The sequence below is a fragment of the Coturnix japonica genome, chromosome 1, assembly GCF_001577835.2.
Source record: "Coturnix japonica isolate 7356 chromosome 1, Coturnix japonica 2.1, whole genome shotgun sequence".
Classification (NCBI taxonomy): domain Eukaryota; kingdom Metazoa; phylum Chordata; class Aves; order Galliformes; family Phasianidae; genus Coturnix; species Coturnix japonica.
The window spans coordinates 75,013,722-75,033,528 of NC_029516.1; the positions used below are offsets into that span (position 1 = coordinate 75,013,722).

General features: G+C 42.3%; 1 protein-coding gene across 6 annotated transcripts in view; it reads left to right on the top strand.

Moving 5' to 3' along the window:
- Window positions 1–19,807, top strand: part of NME7 (NME/NM23 family member 7) — a 140,699-nt gene that overhangs the window by 53,860 nt on the left and 67,032 nt on the right. For all 6 annotated transcript variants that reach the window (XM_015875307.1, XM_015875316.1, XM_032447612.1 and 3 more), the window contains exon 11: window positions 10,334–10,441. In XM_015875307.1, the coding sequence (XP_015730793.1) occupies window positions 10,334–10,441 (108 nt within the window). The remainder of the gene's footprint in view (window positions 1–10,333; window positions 10,442–19,807) is intronic.

Genomic DNA, 19,807 nt, shown 5'->3' on the forward strand with positions numbered 1-19,807 from the left:
TTTTTGCAGAATCTTTGATTTGAATTGATTAAAAGCGTTTGCCTTACATGCCCAATTCAGGCTTTTGTTGACTGTAGATAGGCTTGTCCTTCCCTTGAACTCTTCCTAACTGAAGGTTGGAACACAGTAGTTTTGTACTACTGTTACATATACTTTAATTTATGAAGTAATATGAATTTTATCGCCAGTAAATAACAATGTAAGAAAATAATATACCAGGCTCGAACTTTGCCAGGCTGCAAGGGTTTTTTCCAGAGCCCTGTATAAGGCAGTATACAGTATAAAGTCCATGCACAGAGGTGTGTGCTGAAAACCTACAATAAAGGAAGTTACAAAAATGCAAGAAAAAGGCAGCAGTGTCCTTACTTTTCCATATAACTATGATAATGGTGTGAGCTTGTGTGTCATGGAGTTGACTGCAGCTGTCCCAAAAGATTTCATGTCCTTTACCCAGCAACTTATGAGCAGGCAATTCCTGGATGGCCATGACTTTTGTCTTTTATTAAGATCTCTTGGAATAGGCAGGTGGAGAGGATGACCAGGTATGTACAAACTCTTATCCCAGATTATTCAAGCTCTGCTTGGTTAATAAATAGGTGGCAGAGCTAATCATAACCAAACAGAAAAAGAAGTGTGGATCATAGTTTATTTTATATACTCTTGGTGATAAATTGGTCTTTGAATACACAAAATTGAGATTCTTCACTGCTAGAAGGAGATATATCAGTTTCTCAGGTGGATTTCCACTAAAATGGATAGGTTGGCTTTGTAGATGGCAGGTCATATCCATAGACTATACATTTTAACAAGGTGCATATGGACAGAAATTTTATAAGTGCTTTGTATGCCATTAAAATAATGCAAGATGTACGTGCTGTGACCAGAATGTATTTGAAATTACATTCTGCTTGAGCTACATTACAATGGTTTTAAAGTTGGGTGAACATTAATCTGTGGTCTCAGTCTTCCCTTCTGTAACAGAAAGAAATAGTCTGGATTGGTGATGATGGATATTCTCTTGTTTTTATTGCTGTTCTTTAATCCCCATCTCTGCAATTGCTGACAGCTTTGAAAACAGCTGCAGTCAGTGTTTTCAGTCTTATAGCACCAATCTTATTGTCTCTGGGTGTTATTAACAACAACAAAAAAAGATATTTAAGAAAATTAGATATAAATTAAGTAATTCAAGTGCTGAGAACCTGAGAAATTTAGGGTTCTGTTTGCTGGTTTGTTTGGTTTAGGCTGATTCTTTCTGTTCTACTGCAGGGCCACCTGAGCAGAATTTTTAGCAGCTTCTTTCCTTTACAGTGTGACGGCATGTATCTGATGTCCACATGGGACTTCTCTTGAATAGCTCTATCTAGAAGATTTCCCTTTCTCTGCACCTGTTCTACTGGTCAGAAGGGCAGAATGAGGTTGGGTGGAAGACCTGCCAGCAGGAGTTTGTGGGATAGCCATGAGGCTCTGGGTATGGTAGGAAAGGGATGTGAAAAGACAGAAAAAGAGGAATCCATGTATGTTCTCCCACCAAGGTCAGATGTACCCCATGTAGCAAGTGCAATATCAGGACAGTGCTGCAAAGAAACAACAGCAAGTTATAGGCAAAGGTGACTCCCTCCTGAAGGAAACAGAGGCTTCCATCTGTAGATCAGACCCTCCTTTTTGAAAAGCCTGCCTCCCCAGGGTTTGGATCATTTAGGTACAGAATCCGTTCATCTCGATGGGGACCGTGTTTCTTGGCTTGTAATTTGGCAGGACTAATTGAGAGGCCTTTGAACTAGGATTGATGGAGACAGAGCACTTGTGTGGCTCCAGGGAGTACTGAGGGCTCAGGAGCACATCTAAAATGCTTATTTACCAACTCGTGCAGTAGGAGGAACAGATAGTATGAACTGGAAGCTCTGGTCCTTTCCCAGAGCTCTGGCGTGGAAATTAGTGAGATTTAGTGCAAGGAGTCCCATGACTGGAGTGCTGGAAAAAGCTGTTCAGGAGGGATGAGCAGGGCAAACAAAAAGTGTTTCACTGTGCATAAGGGATAGTTCAGGTTGTACTGGCATTGTTATTAGGGATGTTTCAGTAGAGAACCTCTGGATGAGAATTAAGGGAATGGATGGCAAAGCAGATGTTGTCATGGGTGTCTATAGATCACCAGCACTGAAGAGTCATTCTATAGGCAGTTCGGACAAATGTCTCATTGCATGCCCTCATCTTTCTGATTGTTTGAACCTTCCAGCAATTTAAATGGCCTTGGAAGCCCATGGAGGATGCTGATCTACAAGAAGGGCACAGAGGAAGACCCAGGAAAGGTTACAGTTCTGTTAGCCTAACCTCAGTCCTTAGAAAAGTTACAGAGTAGGTTATCTTAACAGCTTTGTTCTTTTCAGTAACACTTATCAGATGTTGTCACTGTGGGCTTGATCTCCTAAGATAAGGACACCTGCTTGACCTTAACATTTTGAGGATGAAAGAAAGGCACAGAATGTAATCTTTCTGGAACTTAGTGAGCTTTTTGATACTGTCCCTCATAACATCTTTCTGGACAAACCAAGTTTTGAGATGCATTAAACACAGTGCATCCAGCCAGTCAAAAGAGGTGATTCTGCCACTATATTTAACATTAGTGCAGCCTCACCTTGAATACTAAGCAGATTTTGGGCTTCATCATATGAAAAGGATGTTAAGGTACTTGAAAGCATTCACTGAAGGGCCACAAGCTGGTAACAGGGCTGGAAGGCATGTCCTGTGAGGAGAGGCTGAAGGCACTCTGGTTGCCCAGTCTAGAGAAGAGGAGGCCCTTGTTCTCTGCATGTCCCTGAGGAGGAGAAGCAGAGGGAGGTGCTGGGCTCTGCTCCTGGTCACTGATGGCAGGATAGGAACAGCACAGAGCTGCTCTGGGGGAAGAGTCAGAAAAGATTTATTTACTCTTAAGGTGGTCAAACACTAGGAACCTTCCGACACAGGTGGTGGATACCCCATGCCTGTCAGTGTTTAAGAGTCATTATGAATCATGTTCTCAGTGACATGCTTTAACTTTTAGTTAGCCCTAAATTGATCTAACAGTTGGACTAGGTTATCTTTCAAGGTCCCTTCCAATTGAGCAATGGTATATTTCCATGGTAGCTCTCTGTTTCCCTTTGGTGACTGGCACAATCTGGATTTTGCAGACCGTGACATATGAACAGTGTGCTTACACTGCGATTAAAGCAGCATTAAGTCAAGGAGAGAGAATAGTTGAGGAACTGGATTGGGATGATCTTCCTATCCCATTTTCCTTATATTTTCCTTCGTGTCTGTTCATATGGCAGGATTTTCAGACCAGCAACTTGGTCTTGGTACGTTTAGGAACGCTCACTAGTACAGCTAGTCCTGAACACAGCAGGAGCTTTAGAGAATGTAGTTGTTACACGAAATAACAAGTGATTCTTCCATCTGAACAGGGCTGTTCACAACTGTGTGGGAAGAAACTGCAGCCTCCAAAGAAAAGCTGGCTGTTGGCTAGGAGAGGCTCCAGGGCACAGAGTGGAAGGGAAATCACTGTGTTGCTAAGCTTTGAGTGAGAAGGGTTTGCACGTTCTGTTGAAGTGGATGGGTTCAAGTTGGGAAATCTTGGTAGGAGTTTAGAAGCAGTGTTCTCTGACTTGCAAAGTGTGAAGTTCAGGTATCTGGACTGCTTTTGTTAATGTGAAGTTCTGTCTATATATTCTGTTCTATAATTTCTGAAGAAAAAAAAAAAAAAAAGAAGTAATTTGCAATTATTCTTAGCCAAGATATCTGCAGGCTAAAAATGTCTTGCAGTTTCATAGTGACTTTCACTGGATACTCTCTGTGTGTTTTGCTAACATGGATTAATATCCTACAATATCCCCTGCAGCCTGGTATTCTTTTTTTTGTCCTTGTTTTACGCGAGCGTTAATAAATGGATTAAATGGATGCACTGAAGGTGGTGGAAAAGGATCAGTAGGACCAATGTTTCATCTTCAAAGCTTAAAGTAACTAATAGACCAGTTTACAGTTATACTATATTGTCTGATGCCTTGTGGAGTTAGTTGCTAAATGCTTTTTCCAGCTTGTTGAGTAATGCATGTAATATGTTATTCCACCCCGGTAGTAAAGCAAGATAAGTAGGTATTTTATCTTTATTTCTAATTTGTGGCCAACTAACACTTGGTACGTCAGTTATCCTCAAAACATCATCAGCTCTAGCATACACTTAACGCCAAAGTGTGGCTTCATGCTCTTATCTAAATTAAGCCCATAAGCTGTGTCAGATATGCACATAAATACAACAGTAAATAAATTTGAGCAGGGCGGTTATCAGTAGAATTGCTCATACATCAATCAGTAGTGCTAAGACCAGCAAAAATGCAATCTCAGGCTGGCAAATGTGCCATGTTTACTGCCCACAGAGAAGTCTGTGGAGAGTTGGTGTGGCACCTTTGGGCTGCCAGTGAGGAGGCACCGTAGGGAATGTGTGTGGGAGTGAAGTGGAGAGAATGAAAGTGCCTCAAGGGGACGCAGGGTGAGAAGCAGACAGTATAACAACTTCTGCAGACTTGTGAGCTTCACAAAAACCTGCCAACACTGGAGTATAGAACATAATTTTAAGGCTGCTAACAAAAATTCCAGAAGATACTGAGCCGCGGAGCTCTTAGTTCAGAGGTAGGCTGACTTTAAAGTAAACAGAAGAGCAGATGGATTTTTTTTTTACCCAAGCTGGCGTGGGCTTTTGTAACAAAATAAACTATGATTTGATTACTTGCTGTTACCATTGCAAAACTATTTGATTTCAGAAGACAAGTCTCTGACGCACTTTCTACAACATTGCAGCTGAAAATGCTATTGCCTGGATCTGATCATTGAGTTTGCTGAACAAACCTTTACAACTACGCTACTTCAGAAACATAACTATGTGCACACAGACTTGACTCAGTTAATTATGACATCCAATAAGTGATCGGGAATGTAAATATTTTATCATCAATCAGGAGAAGACAGCTTGGATGTCTAGGTCATATGTGCAGTGCTCAGATGATAGAAGATTATATATATATGACTTTGCTACAGCTGCTGTGGACAAAGACAAGAAAATGTATCACTCTCATCAAGAGACTTCTGCTTTGGATAGCTTTAGAAAATGAAAGCGGAAGGAAACCTTCTGCATTCTCTTTAACATTGACCTGGTTTTGTATTTAGAAAGTCTCTGGAGTACGTGTCAACAGAAGAGCCCCAGCTTTCAGGGCAAAATGGTTTCTTACTCAGTTAAAGACTTCACATTGGTGACAGTACCATCTTCTTTAGGTTCTTCCCTTGGTAATGTAGGTAGAAGGCTCAGTGGTGCATTTGTCTGTTAAACAGTGCTTAGACTGATGAAGAAGCACGAAGATGTGTTCTGCTGTGACTGATGTTGAGTGTAAGGTGACTCGCTGTATGAAACTGGGGAATGTCAGCCCTGTCAGAGTTGAAGTGGTGATGGGGAAAACACCCTTGTCAAAATGGTTGGCTTGAGCTTGGAGGAAGTATGGATTTCAAAGAAAGCATACAAAGCAAGCTGAGGCAAACTAGCCCTTGTGATACCATGCTTAAGGTCATCATAGATGTGATTTTGACAGCACAGCCTTTGCCATTGGATGAGAGCTTCTGAGAAGGATGTATCAGACTGATTGATTGAAGTTGCTTCCACTGTAACAGTATTATTCTGGTGCTTCTTCACTTGAATAGCCATTACAGGAAATGCTGGTCTAGCATTGCATTTTGCATAGCAGAGGCTGAGCAGCTTTCTTATTTTTGTGTCAGAATGACTGTTCTGTGCAGCTCCCTGCTGCAACCTGCACTGTGTGACTGGTGCTAAAGTCTCCCCGGATGAAAGCCCACTGAAAAGCTGTACTGATGGGAAGAGAAGTCAGTTATCCTACCTGCCTTGCAAATTGTGCTGCGAAGGAATCTTTCTGAAGGGGCTTATCACCCTTCACTCAGTACAGAGGAAGCTCAGTTGCCATCAGCTTTCAGTTGAGTAAAGTTAGATAAAATTCCACTGCAAGTACTGAAATTTACTTTATTCCTTGATAATGTGAGTTCTGTTCTCTTGAAAAAAGGCATAGCTGTCAGTAGGAGGAGAAAAGCACCTGTATTATTTGCCTGGCTCTGGCTCCTGCCTTTTGAATCATATGGCCCCCTCACAGGCCGTCTCTTTCATGACAGTAGCTGAGCATGGAGAAGGAGAGAAGGAAGCTTCCTGAGTATGGAGTGAGAGACCAGGTCATCATAAAGCCTTTTGAAAGAGTGATGAATGAGGAATGCTGAAGGCAAGCAGGATGCTTTGCTGAGGCTTAGAGGGGACTGTGCAGGGTTTCTTGCGTTACAAGAAGTCCTCTAAAAGCTGCTCTCCTGAAAGCAAACGTGGAAGAGTGAACCTGTTCTGGTGGCGTACTGTAATAGGTGAGGGATGGGTCACGAGCTCTCTTATTTCGCTTCACTCAAGAGAACTAGCAACAGATTGTCAAGGTTGCTTTGTTCCAATTGATGTTTGAGTGGAACACAGCTCTAGGCTATAAAAGTTCCTGTGTGTGCTTTTGGTACATCTGAAGTTTGTGTGGTTTCCTGGTGAGGAAGGAGGAAAGGGTTGCTACACTGAGCCAGTGGCTGCAGCTTTGGTTTTAGCTTGAATGCTATTTAAACAACAGTAAAACATGCAGAAATGTTTAAGAGCAGTGACCTTTCTGCCCCTCCAGACATCCAAATAAAGTAGATGCTTTAAAAAAAAAATCAGGCCGATTTACTTGAAATCTGCAGTTTTGGCTGGAATATACTTTAACATTCCAAATAATGACTTCCTGTCCAGCACATGAAAAATCAGTTGTTTGAAAGAAATGTGGTTCATGAGTTTTGCTCATGAAGAATGTTTATGATTTTTCAGTCTGATTTTGACATATTACTCTACCAATATCAATGGTGATTTTTTTCCTTCCACTTATATAGGAATAGATTTCATCACATTCTAAGTTTTCCATACAAGTAGTATTTTCATAGGGCAAAGTTAGAAACATCAAATACAGGTGTCTGTAGCTTGTGTAAGAGGATAGGGCTCTTCCAAGGGCTGGCTATAGATCAAAGCCCAGTCTGTAAAGTGTGATGAAATAACCTGCTGCATGAGATCCAAGAGGATGGAGCTTAGCATGGATTGGTTTGCTACAGACATGGTGTAGCTTTCATGGGAGAAGTGAGTTTGTAGTATTCTCATTTGCACACATGCATGTTCTTCCTCTCTTAGGCATATGGTAGAGCAGCTGTAGTTGCTCTTCTCCATCATCCTACTTTCACAGAATCATAACATCATTTAGGTTAGAAAAGACTGTGAAGATTACTAAGTCTAACCATTCACCTAACGCTACAAGTCTGCTGCTAAACCGTATCCCTAAGCACCACATCCACACATCTCAAATACCTCCGTGGATGGTGACTCCCCCACTTCCCTAGGCAGCCTGTTCCAATGCCTGACCACCCTCTCCACAAAGAAATTCTTTCTGACATCCAGTCCAAACTTCTGTTGGCACAACTTGAAGCCATTGCCTTAGTTCCTCTGAGGAAGTTCTTGAAAGTGACAATGCAAAATATATTCCTAAAACTAGGCTCAGCAGCAAGCTTATAAAAAATGGTTAAAAGAAAAAAAACCAAAACCCACAAAAAACCCACAACTATTATATTTGTGTCTCTCCGTTGTTGCATATAAAGCGATATAAATAAAGTGCTCAGCAAGCATCCTGTCATAGAGCTGAAGAGTGTATATTAAGATGTGCTATGAGGACTAAATTCTTTAAGGAGCTTTCTTCCCACCTCTCTGAAACATTCCCAGGATTTCCAACTATACATACACACAAACACCTGCATGTGGGCCATATATGGCTGTTCGTATCCCTATCCTTTACTGTTACTTTGTTCCATGGAGGTTTCTCAGTGGTGTTGTAAGAGATGGATTAATAACACTTTGGAATCGATTCTTGTTTTCCTCTTCTGGCTATGTAATTGTAAATGGAGAATGTCCTACCTCTTGTTCTGCTTATTAACTGATGGCTGGAAAGGTTTATTTAGATTCTTATTAATCAAGTGCTAACAATGTAAGTAGCTGCAGCACCTGCCTTTGTCTCCTTCTAATTTAAACCCATGGCAGACAGAATCAGTCCCTGTTTGTGCAGGAAGGTTCACGAATTTCAAGGAGGCAGGAGAAGGTGTCATATTCCATGTAGGAAAACTGGAGGAAGAAGAGGGGGTCATGTACTGCAAAAGTGGGAGCCTTTAGCAGCCCTACTGAGAGTGAGATGAGTCCAAGTGAAGAATGAAAGCAGTCTTCTGGCGTGAAGAAGAAATGGTAGCTAAGGGCAAATGAAATGGCCATTGCTGCTTTTAAAGGGGAGGGGAAGAAGCAAAAATGAGTTTTGTGAGAAAGGAGGAAAAACTTGGGAAAGTTTCTTAAGAAGCATCATTTTTGGATCTGTGGGTGGAGGGAATAGTTTCAGCCAAGGAGTTTGATAGATAGGAGATAAAGTTAGGTGTTTCGTGTTCTGTTTAGCTTTTGAGATCTAAGCTATCTTTTACTAAAGTATTTCCAAAGGTTCCTTGGCCTCAGCCATTTTTTTCTGATATTCCCAAGCCTATTGCCAGCTTTCTGACATGAAAGTTCTTACTGGAATCAGCAGTGTTGTTTTAAGGAAGTGATTAAGTGTTACATAGCTATAGTTAACCGCTATGTGACTTCCATTTCTCATATCAGGGCTTTAGTGAGGAGCATAAGGAGGGTTTCTGTTCATTTGTTTGTTGGCTTTTTGTTATCAAACTCTGAACCTTTAAAGAAAAATCTGCTTGATGTCAAGAATATCTTACTGAAATATCCCCAGCATCCATATTTAAAGATGTTGATCAGTAATGTATATGTAGTAGCAATGGAGAACTGAAACTTTTACCATGTTAGACGTACTTCACATGTTAAAGCAGCTTGTCTTATAGGTCTGCAGCAGATCAGCATTGTAAATGGAGCTAGATTTATTGGGTAATAGATTACTACAGTTATCAATTATTATTACAGGAAAATAGCTGGGGCTTGCTGAGTTAAGAGAAAATGTTGCCCTGAAAGTCCAGTTGTTTTAGTTTTGTGATGAGATGTAGCAAATGAAAGAAGCTGGAAAAGTGGCTGAAGAGTGCTGGCAGATACACTCTTCTGAGTTCTTGTGGGAATCATTCAGCTGCCTTCCCAAAAGCAAGTATGCATCAAGCAGGTGGCTCTCATCTGTACCTGTGCACAGATGTCCAGGTCAGCCAGGAGCCGTTACCCAAGTTGCTTCAAACCACCTTGACACAAAAGGTTAAGGAATGCTTGGACAACCCAGTCTGGTGATTTGGCTGTGGGGTCAGGAATAATCAGCTGTGACAGCAAAGCAAACACCTAGGAGGGGCACAGTAAAACTATGCTATCCACTTTCAAAGTGATGACATTTTAATATGCTAGGAGGACAGATCAACAAGGTTTGGCATGGTTGGAATAGGAAAAGGGTCAAAAGGTAAGTTTGCAAGGTGATAGAGCTTGGTAAAAGCCAACAGAGGCTGTCCTGTGAGGTACAAGGTGAGAAATTCACCATAGCAGAGATGGGAGAGGATTGTTGTCTTGAGATCTGAGTGGTATCTGCTATAGTAATCAAACGTACTCTTGAAGGCCAAGGAGAAGCTTGATATTATAGATAAAGAAAGAGAGTTGAAATGTCAAATACAAAGAACAGTGAGAACACAGAGATGCAAAGAGTCTGGGGTGATACTGAGAAGGATCAAACCAAAGACAACATCTTTCCTTAGTTGAAAACCATACTGGTGGTAGTCACAGGGTCACAGAAGCACAGCAGCATTGGATGGCTGAAGCACTGCTCAGTAGTTCATTGTCCCCAATATCAGGTTCTGAAGAAGAGACATTGCTTGTGGAGGCAGTCTACAGACTCTGTGCTGGTGGTGTCTGCTCACTAAGTACTAGCACATTCTGTGCTTGGAAGCTGTAAAATTGTTAACACAAGTTAATTATAATATTACAAATGCTAGGAAGGAGTATCTGTAATGTGGAGAATCCTTCATTCCAACTAACCTGGCTCAGTTGGCTCAGTTTCAAGTGGACAGTTTTCATAATTTTTTATCTTGACTTGTCAGCATTTGTTTCTGTGTGGTTCAAGCTGAAATTACCCTCCTTGTTTTCTTTTCTGGTGCACCACGTGTGCTAGTATATCACAGTAATGTTTTGCATTATAAGTTTCTACAGCACCATGTAGTTCACAAGGCCTTTTGATTTTCTTGTGTTTAATAGGAAATAGCTCGTCATCTCCGACCTGGAACTCTACGTGCTGTCTTTGGGAAGAACAAGATTCGGAATGCTGTCCACTGCACAGATCTACCAGAAGATGGACTTCTGGAGGTAAGACTTGCTAGATAAACATATGCTTTTATATCATAGGAAATGTAAGGTGAAATGGGCATAATTGTGCACTTCATGTGGAATTTCCTGTGTTTTATAGTTACTAACCATTATTATCTGAATTTGGCTTCATCTGCTTTCATTAAGTCTAACAAAATGGAAGAAAATAAATTAAAGGAGTTTACAAAGGCAGAACAAACTCAGTCACCTAATGCCATGCTCCAGAGATGAAGTCTGGACAAGAGATGTTGAAGTAGTGTGTCAGTGTATTGGATGAGTCTTTTCATCAGTACGTGTTTTTCTAGTGTGTGCAGAGCTTCTGCCATGCTTTCTACAAGCATTTATGAGTGGTTTGATGTCAGACTATAGAAACATGATGAAGCAGCAAGAGTTTTCCTAGCTTGGATAATTTTATATGGCCAAAAGTGTTTTCACTGAGGGAGGCAGAACAGCTAACTGCATCATGATTTACCATCAGTGAGGTAAAATTAGATGTGTGGGTTAAAGTGCTGTTTGACAGGAAACTGCATCTAACTTAAAAAAAATAGCGTAGTGTTAATTGAGAACTGAAGCCAACATCAACAAAGTCGCAGCTTTTTAAACCATCTCCAAGCTGCCACTGGAAGTTGGCAGCTTTTGATTTGGATTTAAGGAAGCAAACAGGTATTTGTTACCACGTGCTTAAGATTTATCAGTTATTTCTTTTAAATGACAGTAGGAAGAAAAGACGTAATCCACAGGAGGAAAGAGAACCTCACCAGTACAGCATTTCTGCACTTAAGCAGAATTCTCTCGTATTCACTGTCAGTCTCTTGCATGCTGCTTGGTGGTGCAAAGCAACTATAACTCCAGTTTGCTGATGGTTTATATTGAGTTTACAGCAAACACAGGCATAATTATATACAGAATGTGGTTCTTCACATTTCTAGTTTCTTCTGTATAGTCCAGGTTAAAGCAGCAGTTGTAAAAGACATCAGTTGAGTGAATGCCTAGTTTTGATTGACAAATGAGCATTATATGGAAGCCTTTTACTGTCAGAACTGTACCTTATGGAGTTTCCTCAGATCCTTGTTTTGTAAGAAATGGAGGTGCCTGAAAATGTTGGTAAGCATCTGGATTTATTTAAACTTGTCACAAATGATGAAAAATAAATGATCCAGTGCGCTCTGAGGTGATCCTTGGGAGAAACTTCCTCTATAAGCTTTTCTGTACTTAAAATCAGCAGCAGAGGCTTCACTTGCTTAGCAAGCAGAAGCCAGTCCTTCCCCTTGCCCATCCCCACTAACTCTAATAGTGCTGTATGTCCTGGGCAAAGTAATGCTGTGGTGTGCAGGACAACCACAGAAGAAAACTTAAGCCAAAGGCACTGTGCCAGGCTAACATTTATAGGGAATATGCTGTTTTTAATGAATGGTGGAAAATGTTTTAATTCTGTAACAAGTAACTGAATATTTTAATATGGTGAATTGAACACAGCAATTAGTTTCAGAGGGGGAGAACTAAGGGATAGATAAAGCACTTGTGGAGGAGAGTGTTGTCTCCCTGTACAAATGTAGCAGTGGGATTTGCTTCTTTCAGTGTAGTTTGTCTGCACTTGTTGTGTCTGTGTCCTGAAAGATGGCGTTACTGTTGCTGAGATGTTAATGCTGCTGTTCTGATAAAAACTTCATGGTATCCTAGTAGGAAGATCAGAGTAAATGCACTGCAGTACATTTGTTGACTGAAATCTCAGAAAGAAATCTGGCCGACTAGGTTTACAGTACAGAGATGAACAATCCTTTTAAAAAACCCAAAGGAAAGCATATAATCACTAACAATCTTGTTCATTTCTTCAGGTGGCATTGTTTTTTTGTTCTGGGTTACTACTTTATTACAGGTATCATCCAGTGTAGCTCAAAACCCCAGACTAAATGCAAATTATTGCGCTCCCTTTTGCTGTTTGAAAGGATAAGTTTGGCACCCTGAAGTCAGGCACTTAGAGCTAGGAACTTCAAAGTTTCATTTCTAACTCTGGTCCTGATTTTGTGTGAGTTCAACCAAACCCCTTCTCAAATTTTGGCATGGAACTAATTGGCTCTCACGTTCTGTATGTAGATGTTCTGACTTAGCATTCCATTTTGGAGAAGACAAAAATACGTGTAACTAGTTTTAGAAAGCAAATTGCAGAATCGTTATTGCAAATAATGATGTTGTTTTTTCCTCATTTTTCTTTATTTCCTGCCACATACACCTTCTGTGTTCTGTTTTAATCTGGAGAACAGGAAATGGTTTAATTTCTCTTCTGAATCCTGTCAGGTTTTGCACCACCCCTAAACCCAGTAAGTATTTTTGGAAAGGGGATGATGCGATGTAAGTTTTCCAGAGCTCTTGGTTAACCAGAGAGGTGGGCTGTAGCCAACTGTTGCAGCCCCAAAAACGGACAGAGTCAGTCTTATAGACAGTGAATAACGGTGTTTGCTACCTTTGATTCAGAGCTTCTGTGCAGCCTTGTCCATGTTTTATGGCTGAATCACCGTTTTCCACATGCTTCCATTTCCAGTACTGCCTCCCCTTACAGGCTGAAGGGCCTGCACAGTGGATTTTTCAGTATCCCTGAGCTTGCAGTAAGCCTAGTGGGTCTGTACAGAGATCTGACCAGCATATAAATGGAGCAATGTCTTTAACTGTTCAGAGAGATGAGATAGGTGATCGAAGATCAGATGCTTTTTGACATCAATAGTCAGATGTCTTTGGTAGTTCACAGACTCAGAGGTCAGCAGAAAGGGAAGGTAGTGAACTTTCTCCCCGAGATCATGATCAAGAAAGACATATACTGGGGGAGGAAAGGGAACAACACGCAGGAACAACGGCTGATTAACTAAGAGTCAGCTTACACACTTAGCTTTTGAGCAGTATATCTCATTCATGTAGTGCAGTAGTTTTCCAGTGTTTTGTGTTAGTCCTCTTTTCCACGGACCTAGAAAAAGGAACATTCACTTTTTAATCTAAAAACCAAACAAACAAACAAGCCCAACCCTGAAAACCAAACAGCAGCGCTCGCTCCCACTCATTTGACCCTTAAGTCCTGTCTTTGTTCTACGATCTACTTCACGTTTAGGGCAGTGGCAGAAACATATCAGAGAGTTAATGAATAACTCACTCGGGCTCCGCAGATGAGGGGTGATGCAGTGAGTCTGAAATATAACTGGCCATGTGGAAAAACCAGTGTATTTTCAGTTGTAAAGCTCTAGCAGCTAATGTTTTTATTAGTATGCTGATACAGGAGGAGTGAGCCCTGAAGCCACTTAGAAGAGCACTTTGACTTACTGGGCAGGGCACTTTTTTTATTGATTTCTTGTACTTGTGTGTCCTTGTATCAGTACAAAATGTATTGTCACAAGTGACAACATATAGACACAAATAGCTCGGAACAGTTCGTTTTCACAGCTCTCCCATTTGAATGGGGAGAGGAGACAAAGGAGGAAGTAAGGAAATAATGCTTTCAGACATGGAGTGCTTATGAAATGTTGGAGTTTCACAGGTAATGGCTAAAACCTTGGGTTTTTTTATTTAATTTTCAGGTCAATTGATAATGTTGCTAAGAATATTCATTCAGAGCAGGCGTTTGTCATTTGTTTCCCATATGGAAAGCAGGTGCCTGTCTACATCTTGGCAGGTTTTGTTTCGGTTTTCAACCAGTCGGACAGTTACAGTGCTCACCTGGATTCACATTTTCTTCTGAATCTGAGCCAACACACCAGAGACGGTTTTGTATCTGTTTCATTCGTGTGCACACAGTGCAAGATTGCTCTGGCTCAGCTCACCATCTTGGACCCGAGAAATGTTTCTGGTGAAAGTGCTGTTGAAATAGGTGTGATAGGTGTGTTGGCAAACCATCAGATCCAATGAATCAGCATTCCGTGGACAAACAGGGTTCCTTGAAATTAGTCATTCCTGGTCTGTGCTTAGTTGAAGCACTCCAGAACACTTTGTGGCTACCAGACCTCACGATTGATGTGCCCCCTTAGAGAATGAAGGGAAATTAAAAAGTCATGCTGTGAAAATCTCACATCACTGGAAATACAGTGAGTACAGCTTTCTACAGGAGGTGGTGCTGTGCACACACCTCAGTTCCTTGCGGCTCCAGGTGGCAGAACACCTTCCAGATTATGCAGGAATCCGCATCATCTGCAGCCATTAAAAAGCTGCTATCCTAAGCCTGTTGTTATTACAAAACCAGTATTTCTAGCTTTTGTCATGCTCTGCCTGTAAATTTTTACCCATATCATGCAGTTCAAGGTATTTTTGTGAGTGGTTCCTTAAGGGCATTTGCACCGTAGCCAGACACTAGGGACTATAGGTTACCCCAGCTGTGGGCTGTCTGAAAGGTCTGTCCACTGAGGTGCAACCTGCCATATCTGAGCTGTCCCCACAAGCCCTGTGTTCCCATGTCATGGTGTTTGGGCAGGGTCAGTCTCCTGCAGCTTCTCTGCACTGTTGAAAAATGCTTAGTAGTCATATGTTTATATATGTATTTATAGGCAGAGGATGCTGCTGTAAGCGAGATAAGCAACAAAATAGTTCAAAGCAGAATCACTGAGGTTGGGAAAGGCCTCCAGGATCGTCTAGTCCAGCTGTTCACCTACCAACAATATTTCCCCACTAAACTATGTCCCTCTGTGGATGAGTTCAGGACGGGATAACATTGCTTTTGCTGAGGGAGATATGTTGTTAGATGACTAATTCTTCTAGTGAATGATAACACGGCATTTGCTGTGGGACTCTGTGTCTTCTAGGCTATGTATGAAACAGTAGAATGGACGGAGGTGTCAAGCCAGTTTTTAGGGAGAATGTGCCAGCCTTCTTCTTGGCCTTGTGCCTGCATCTATGGACGCTCTTTCCATTGACTCCTCTTGGAGGGTGCATGTGTTTCTGTGTGGCTGCCAGTTGCCATCAGGCATTGCCTTCGGGGGACTGTGGAGGCAGATGGGTCAGCTTTCAGTGTCACAGGCAGCCTTCCAGACAGGCAGTAGTGAGAACCTCCTCCAGGATCATCTTCTGCCCTTCTCCCTTACCTCCGAGCTATTTGTGGCTTCCACAGATATGAAAATAACCTATTGGGTGGGGGTGGTTTTGCTGTTATCAAGAAGAATGGGATTTGTTTGCCTTTTGAGAGATGATTTTTTTTGGTTGGTTGGTCTATTGGTTTCTTTTTGAATAGGCTGTCTAGAGAAGCTGTGGGTACCCCATCCCTGGAGGCATTCAAGGCCGGCTTGGATGGGGCCCTGGGCAGCCTGAGCTGGTGAGTGGCAGCTCTGCCCATGGCAGGGGCTGGAACCAGGTGGGCTTTGAGGTCCCTTGCAACCTCCAATTCCATTATTCTACATCAAAATGTGTGACGTTTTTCCTCATTACTTTAAAAGTCAGTTGTGCAGGTAGTCTGTACTGCTGGAAGCTCTTCCCCTGCCAGTGAGGCTGGCTGGCTGTTTCTAAACAAACACGTGGTATCAGCCAGCTGCACAGACTACAGGCAGAGACCTAGAGGACAGACTTGTCCACATTCTGGCACCAGGAAGTTCAGCTGGCTGAATCCAGCCTCAGGACAGTGGGAGGCAATGATAGGCAATAAGCAATGACAGGATGGGCCAGTTCATCTGGCTGAGCTTAGTCCACACTAGTGCTGTGGGTGATGCAAACCAGCATTGCTTTTGTTAGGCTCTGCATTAACTAAGTGCTCTGAAGGGTTAAGAGCTGCCCTTGGGTTATGATGCGGCATTCATTCCACCTGCTAGAATCCAGCTGTACCTTGGTCTGGTGTTCCAAGCAGTGCCATGAGAAACCATGCCTTGTTCCTGCTTTCCCTTTGCATTTATTCAAGGAGTCTGGGAAGAGCAAGCTGACCTCATGAGCTATCAGAGTGAATGAGGAGGCACTCACCTTGCAGCAGGGGGACATGACAAATGCTTCCCATAACGATTTCCGTCAGCACAGAGTCCTGTTACAGGACCACTCTTGCTCCCTGCCAACCCGCCTTTTTCCTGCTTACTCCTTCCTTCCTCCTCACTGCCACTGTCTCTATGTGTGAACGCACCGCAGGGTGGAAATGCTGTTGAACCAGCCGTGAGCTGATGGCTGCCTTTAGGTTGTAACACAGTGGTTTAGGACAGAAGAGATCGGAGGGATGGAGTTCTGTTAAACTCATCTGTAGGTGCACCGAGGTATAGTCCAAGCCATTTAATACAGCATGTCAATGAGTAACTCTCAGAGGCGTCAATGTGCTTAGTGTGGAATTCGTGTGTGTCACATTCTGAACAAAGGTCTCCTGCATTGCTTGTTACCGATTAACTTGTCTGGCATTATGCAAGCTGCCTCTACCAGCTGAGAACTAACTCTCTCCATTCACAGGGTAGCGTGGCTTGTAAAACATTACACAGCAGAAGTGCATAGCATGGCAATGAACCTTTCACTGAGGGCATTTCAGCTGTACAGCATTTCCCTCGGGAGCCTTTAAAATATTAATAAAGCAGCCATTGTTTCACTCAGTCATACGGCAGTTTTGCAATGAAGCCTTTTATTAGGGGCTCACACTGAGCTGCATAATCCAGTGTAAGGTGCTTTTAATCATCTCCAGTGAACAGAAATGAAAAATTGGAAGGTTTGATTGTTGTTGTTTCTAATTTTTTTGCAAGTTTTCATCAAAGCAATGGCTATTTCAGGCCTCGGTTGGAAATTTCAGTCTCTCTGCTCTATAGCGAGCATTGTCAGGTAATGCTTCTTATGATTCCAAGTGCTTCACCATTTTAACTTCTTGACACTTTTTTTAACAGCTGCTGGAACAGGTTGGAAAGAATCTGGAATGTAGGAAAACTTCTTCTCATTTGGTGGTGTTTTTGCATATCAGAGAATGTCAGCACTGGAATTCTGTCTCCAAACATTTCCCGAGGCTGTATATGCAGTTGTACAGAGAATTAAGTAAGCTTTTTGCATATGCTTATTCTTACGAAGAATTAGGAAGGACCTCTAAAATCATCTAGTTCAACCATCCACCCGTCACCATTGTGCTCACTAGATCTTGATTTGTAGAGAAAGGATAATGTAAAACAACAATAGAGGGATGGATTTTGAGCACATTGGTAATAATCTTTTGTTTTCTTTCTTTTTAAATGATGATACTGGGTCACTTGCAGTCTAATTTTGAACATCAGTTGTATAATTATTAAGTTTGTGGGCCAGACAGGCAAACTAAATTAGAGTCTTGTTTAAACAGAGTAGTGAAATAGTTCAGCCCTTGTGCTTCCTCTTGTGGGTGAGATGCAAGGTCTGGTTCCTCCTCATTCTGCCAGGAGCTCTTTGAGTGTTAGAGAGGAGCAGCCAGCGAGTGTCAATCAAGCAGCTCTTTGAGTCTCACCTTCTCCTGAAGGGTAACCTGTGTGCGCTGGAATGTTGGCACCTGTCTGTATTGTGCTGAGCAAGGTCATTTTGTGGAGGGGAGGTCAAGGCAGAGAGGAGGCATGATGCTTCTTCGTAACTCATCTGAGGCCTAGTTTGTAGCTTTGAGTCAGCTGCTACCTTTGTTCCCACATTTTGAACCCCCAAACCTAGGCCCTGTTTCCTCTATCCCTCCATGTTCCTCTACCTGAAACAACAGCAATTAAGCCGCAGCTTAATGGCTCTTTTGGCAGACTAAAGCAAGAACAGGAAAAAACTTGCTTTCTACAGCAAAAGCAGTAAGTGGGCACTGTTACATAGGAGCTCAGAATCTCCTTTGATTTCTTAAGCACAGAGTCCTTCACCTTTTCTAGTTGTAATAGCAGTGCTGTTTTGCTGTGGCACACAGCTGTGTGATGCAAATATATTTTTACATGCATTCCTATTCCTGACCTCATCTAGCTGCACGTCCCAGCTCTGCCTCAGAGGCAAGGTAGGCAAATGATCAGCTGTATTTGCACTTTCTGTATTGGGCAACCCCTTTTTTTCTCTGTGACTGACCACTGAATACTAGCTGTAATTGGGAAAATAATTGAAGCCATTCATCTGCATGCGTGTGTTGAAATTTATGTGAAGCACAGAGGGTAGGGAACGAAGCCAAACTTGTGTTAATCTGGACAGAACACTGTGAACATGTGTTTTTCTGTCTAGCGTAGACGCTAACAACATGGACAGTCTTAAGAGTAATAGAGCTCTATAAACCAATTCTTCTTGCACAGTTAATAATATCCAGTTTCTCAAAGTGTAGTGCCATGCTCGTATTGGTTTTGTGTTCTGTTATGGTAATACCGAGGGCTCAGGCCTTGTGTGATAACCCTGTGCTGGCAGCTGTGCAAATGCAGAGCAGGATGAGCAAAATGGTGGTGAACCCCTGTAAGGATATTGGCTGTTATCATGGGCTCCTTAAAGTCACCAGCCAGAGTAAAATTTTCCTTCTTCCTCTTTGATTCTTAAGTGCATTGGCATATAGATGGAGAATGATCTATCTACAAGTGTATCTTATGGCTTTGTGGGCAAGTTTCCCTGTGTTGATCTGAGTGGCATTTGTTGCTCTTGTGTTGGGGAGGGACACAGTGCTGAGAATATCTGACTGTAATCTGGGAACTGAGGGCTTCCTGTGGCAGTTGTCATATACAGTTCAGCTGTTGAACAGGAGTGTGGTCAGCTCAGGGCTCAGCCCGTGGCAAGAGTTCTGTAATCAGAGAGGGTCGCTGAGACTTGAAACGAGCTCCTATGAGGAAAGGTTGAGTGAACTGGGCTTGTTTAGCTTGGAGAAGGCTCTGGGGAGACCTCATTGTGGCCTTCCAGTGCTTGAAGGGAGCATATAAACAGGAGGAGGGACAGCTGTTTACAAGGCTTTGCAGTGCTTGATGCCTTAGAGAGAGGTGGATGTGAGTAACTTCCGATTTGAACAAACTTTCTAGGATTAAATTCTCTTCAGGTGTATGTGTGAAAATAATTCGTTATGGTCAGTGAATTAGACCCTCTTCTTCGACAACAGCTTTCATTCCTACACTGCTTTTGCCTGGAAAGATGGTAGGAATCTGCATGTTTTGAGTGTGTTAACCTAACAGCCTAGGGAAGAGCTGAGTGGAGTGTAGCTGAAAGGCTTTTTAGGCATTAGCAAATCATAGAATCACAGAATGGTTGGGTTGGAAGGGACCTTGCACCCCACCCCAGTTCCAACCCTGTGCCCTGTGCAGGGCTGCCACCCACCAGCTCAGGCTGCCCAGGGCCCCATCCAACCTGGCCTTGAATGCCTCCAGGGATGCACTAGAGGCTCCAAGTTTCTGCTGATCTTTAAAACAAACTAGTGACCTCAAGGTGAAATAACCTGTAAAAATTATAAGACTTGAGTGTTTTGGGAGAGTGGTACTTTTTAGTGATGCTGTAAATTGA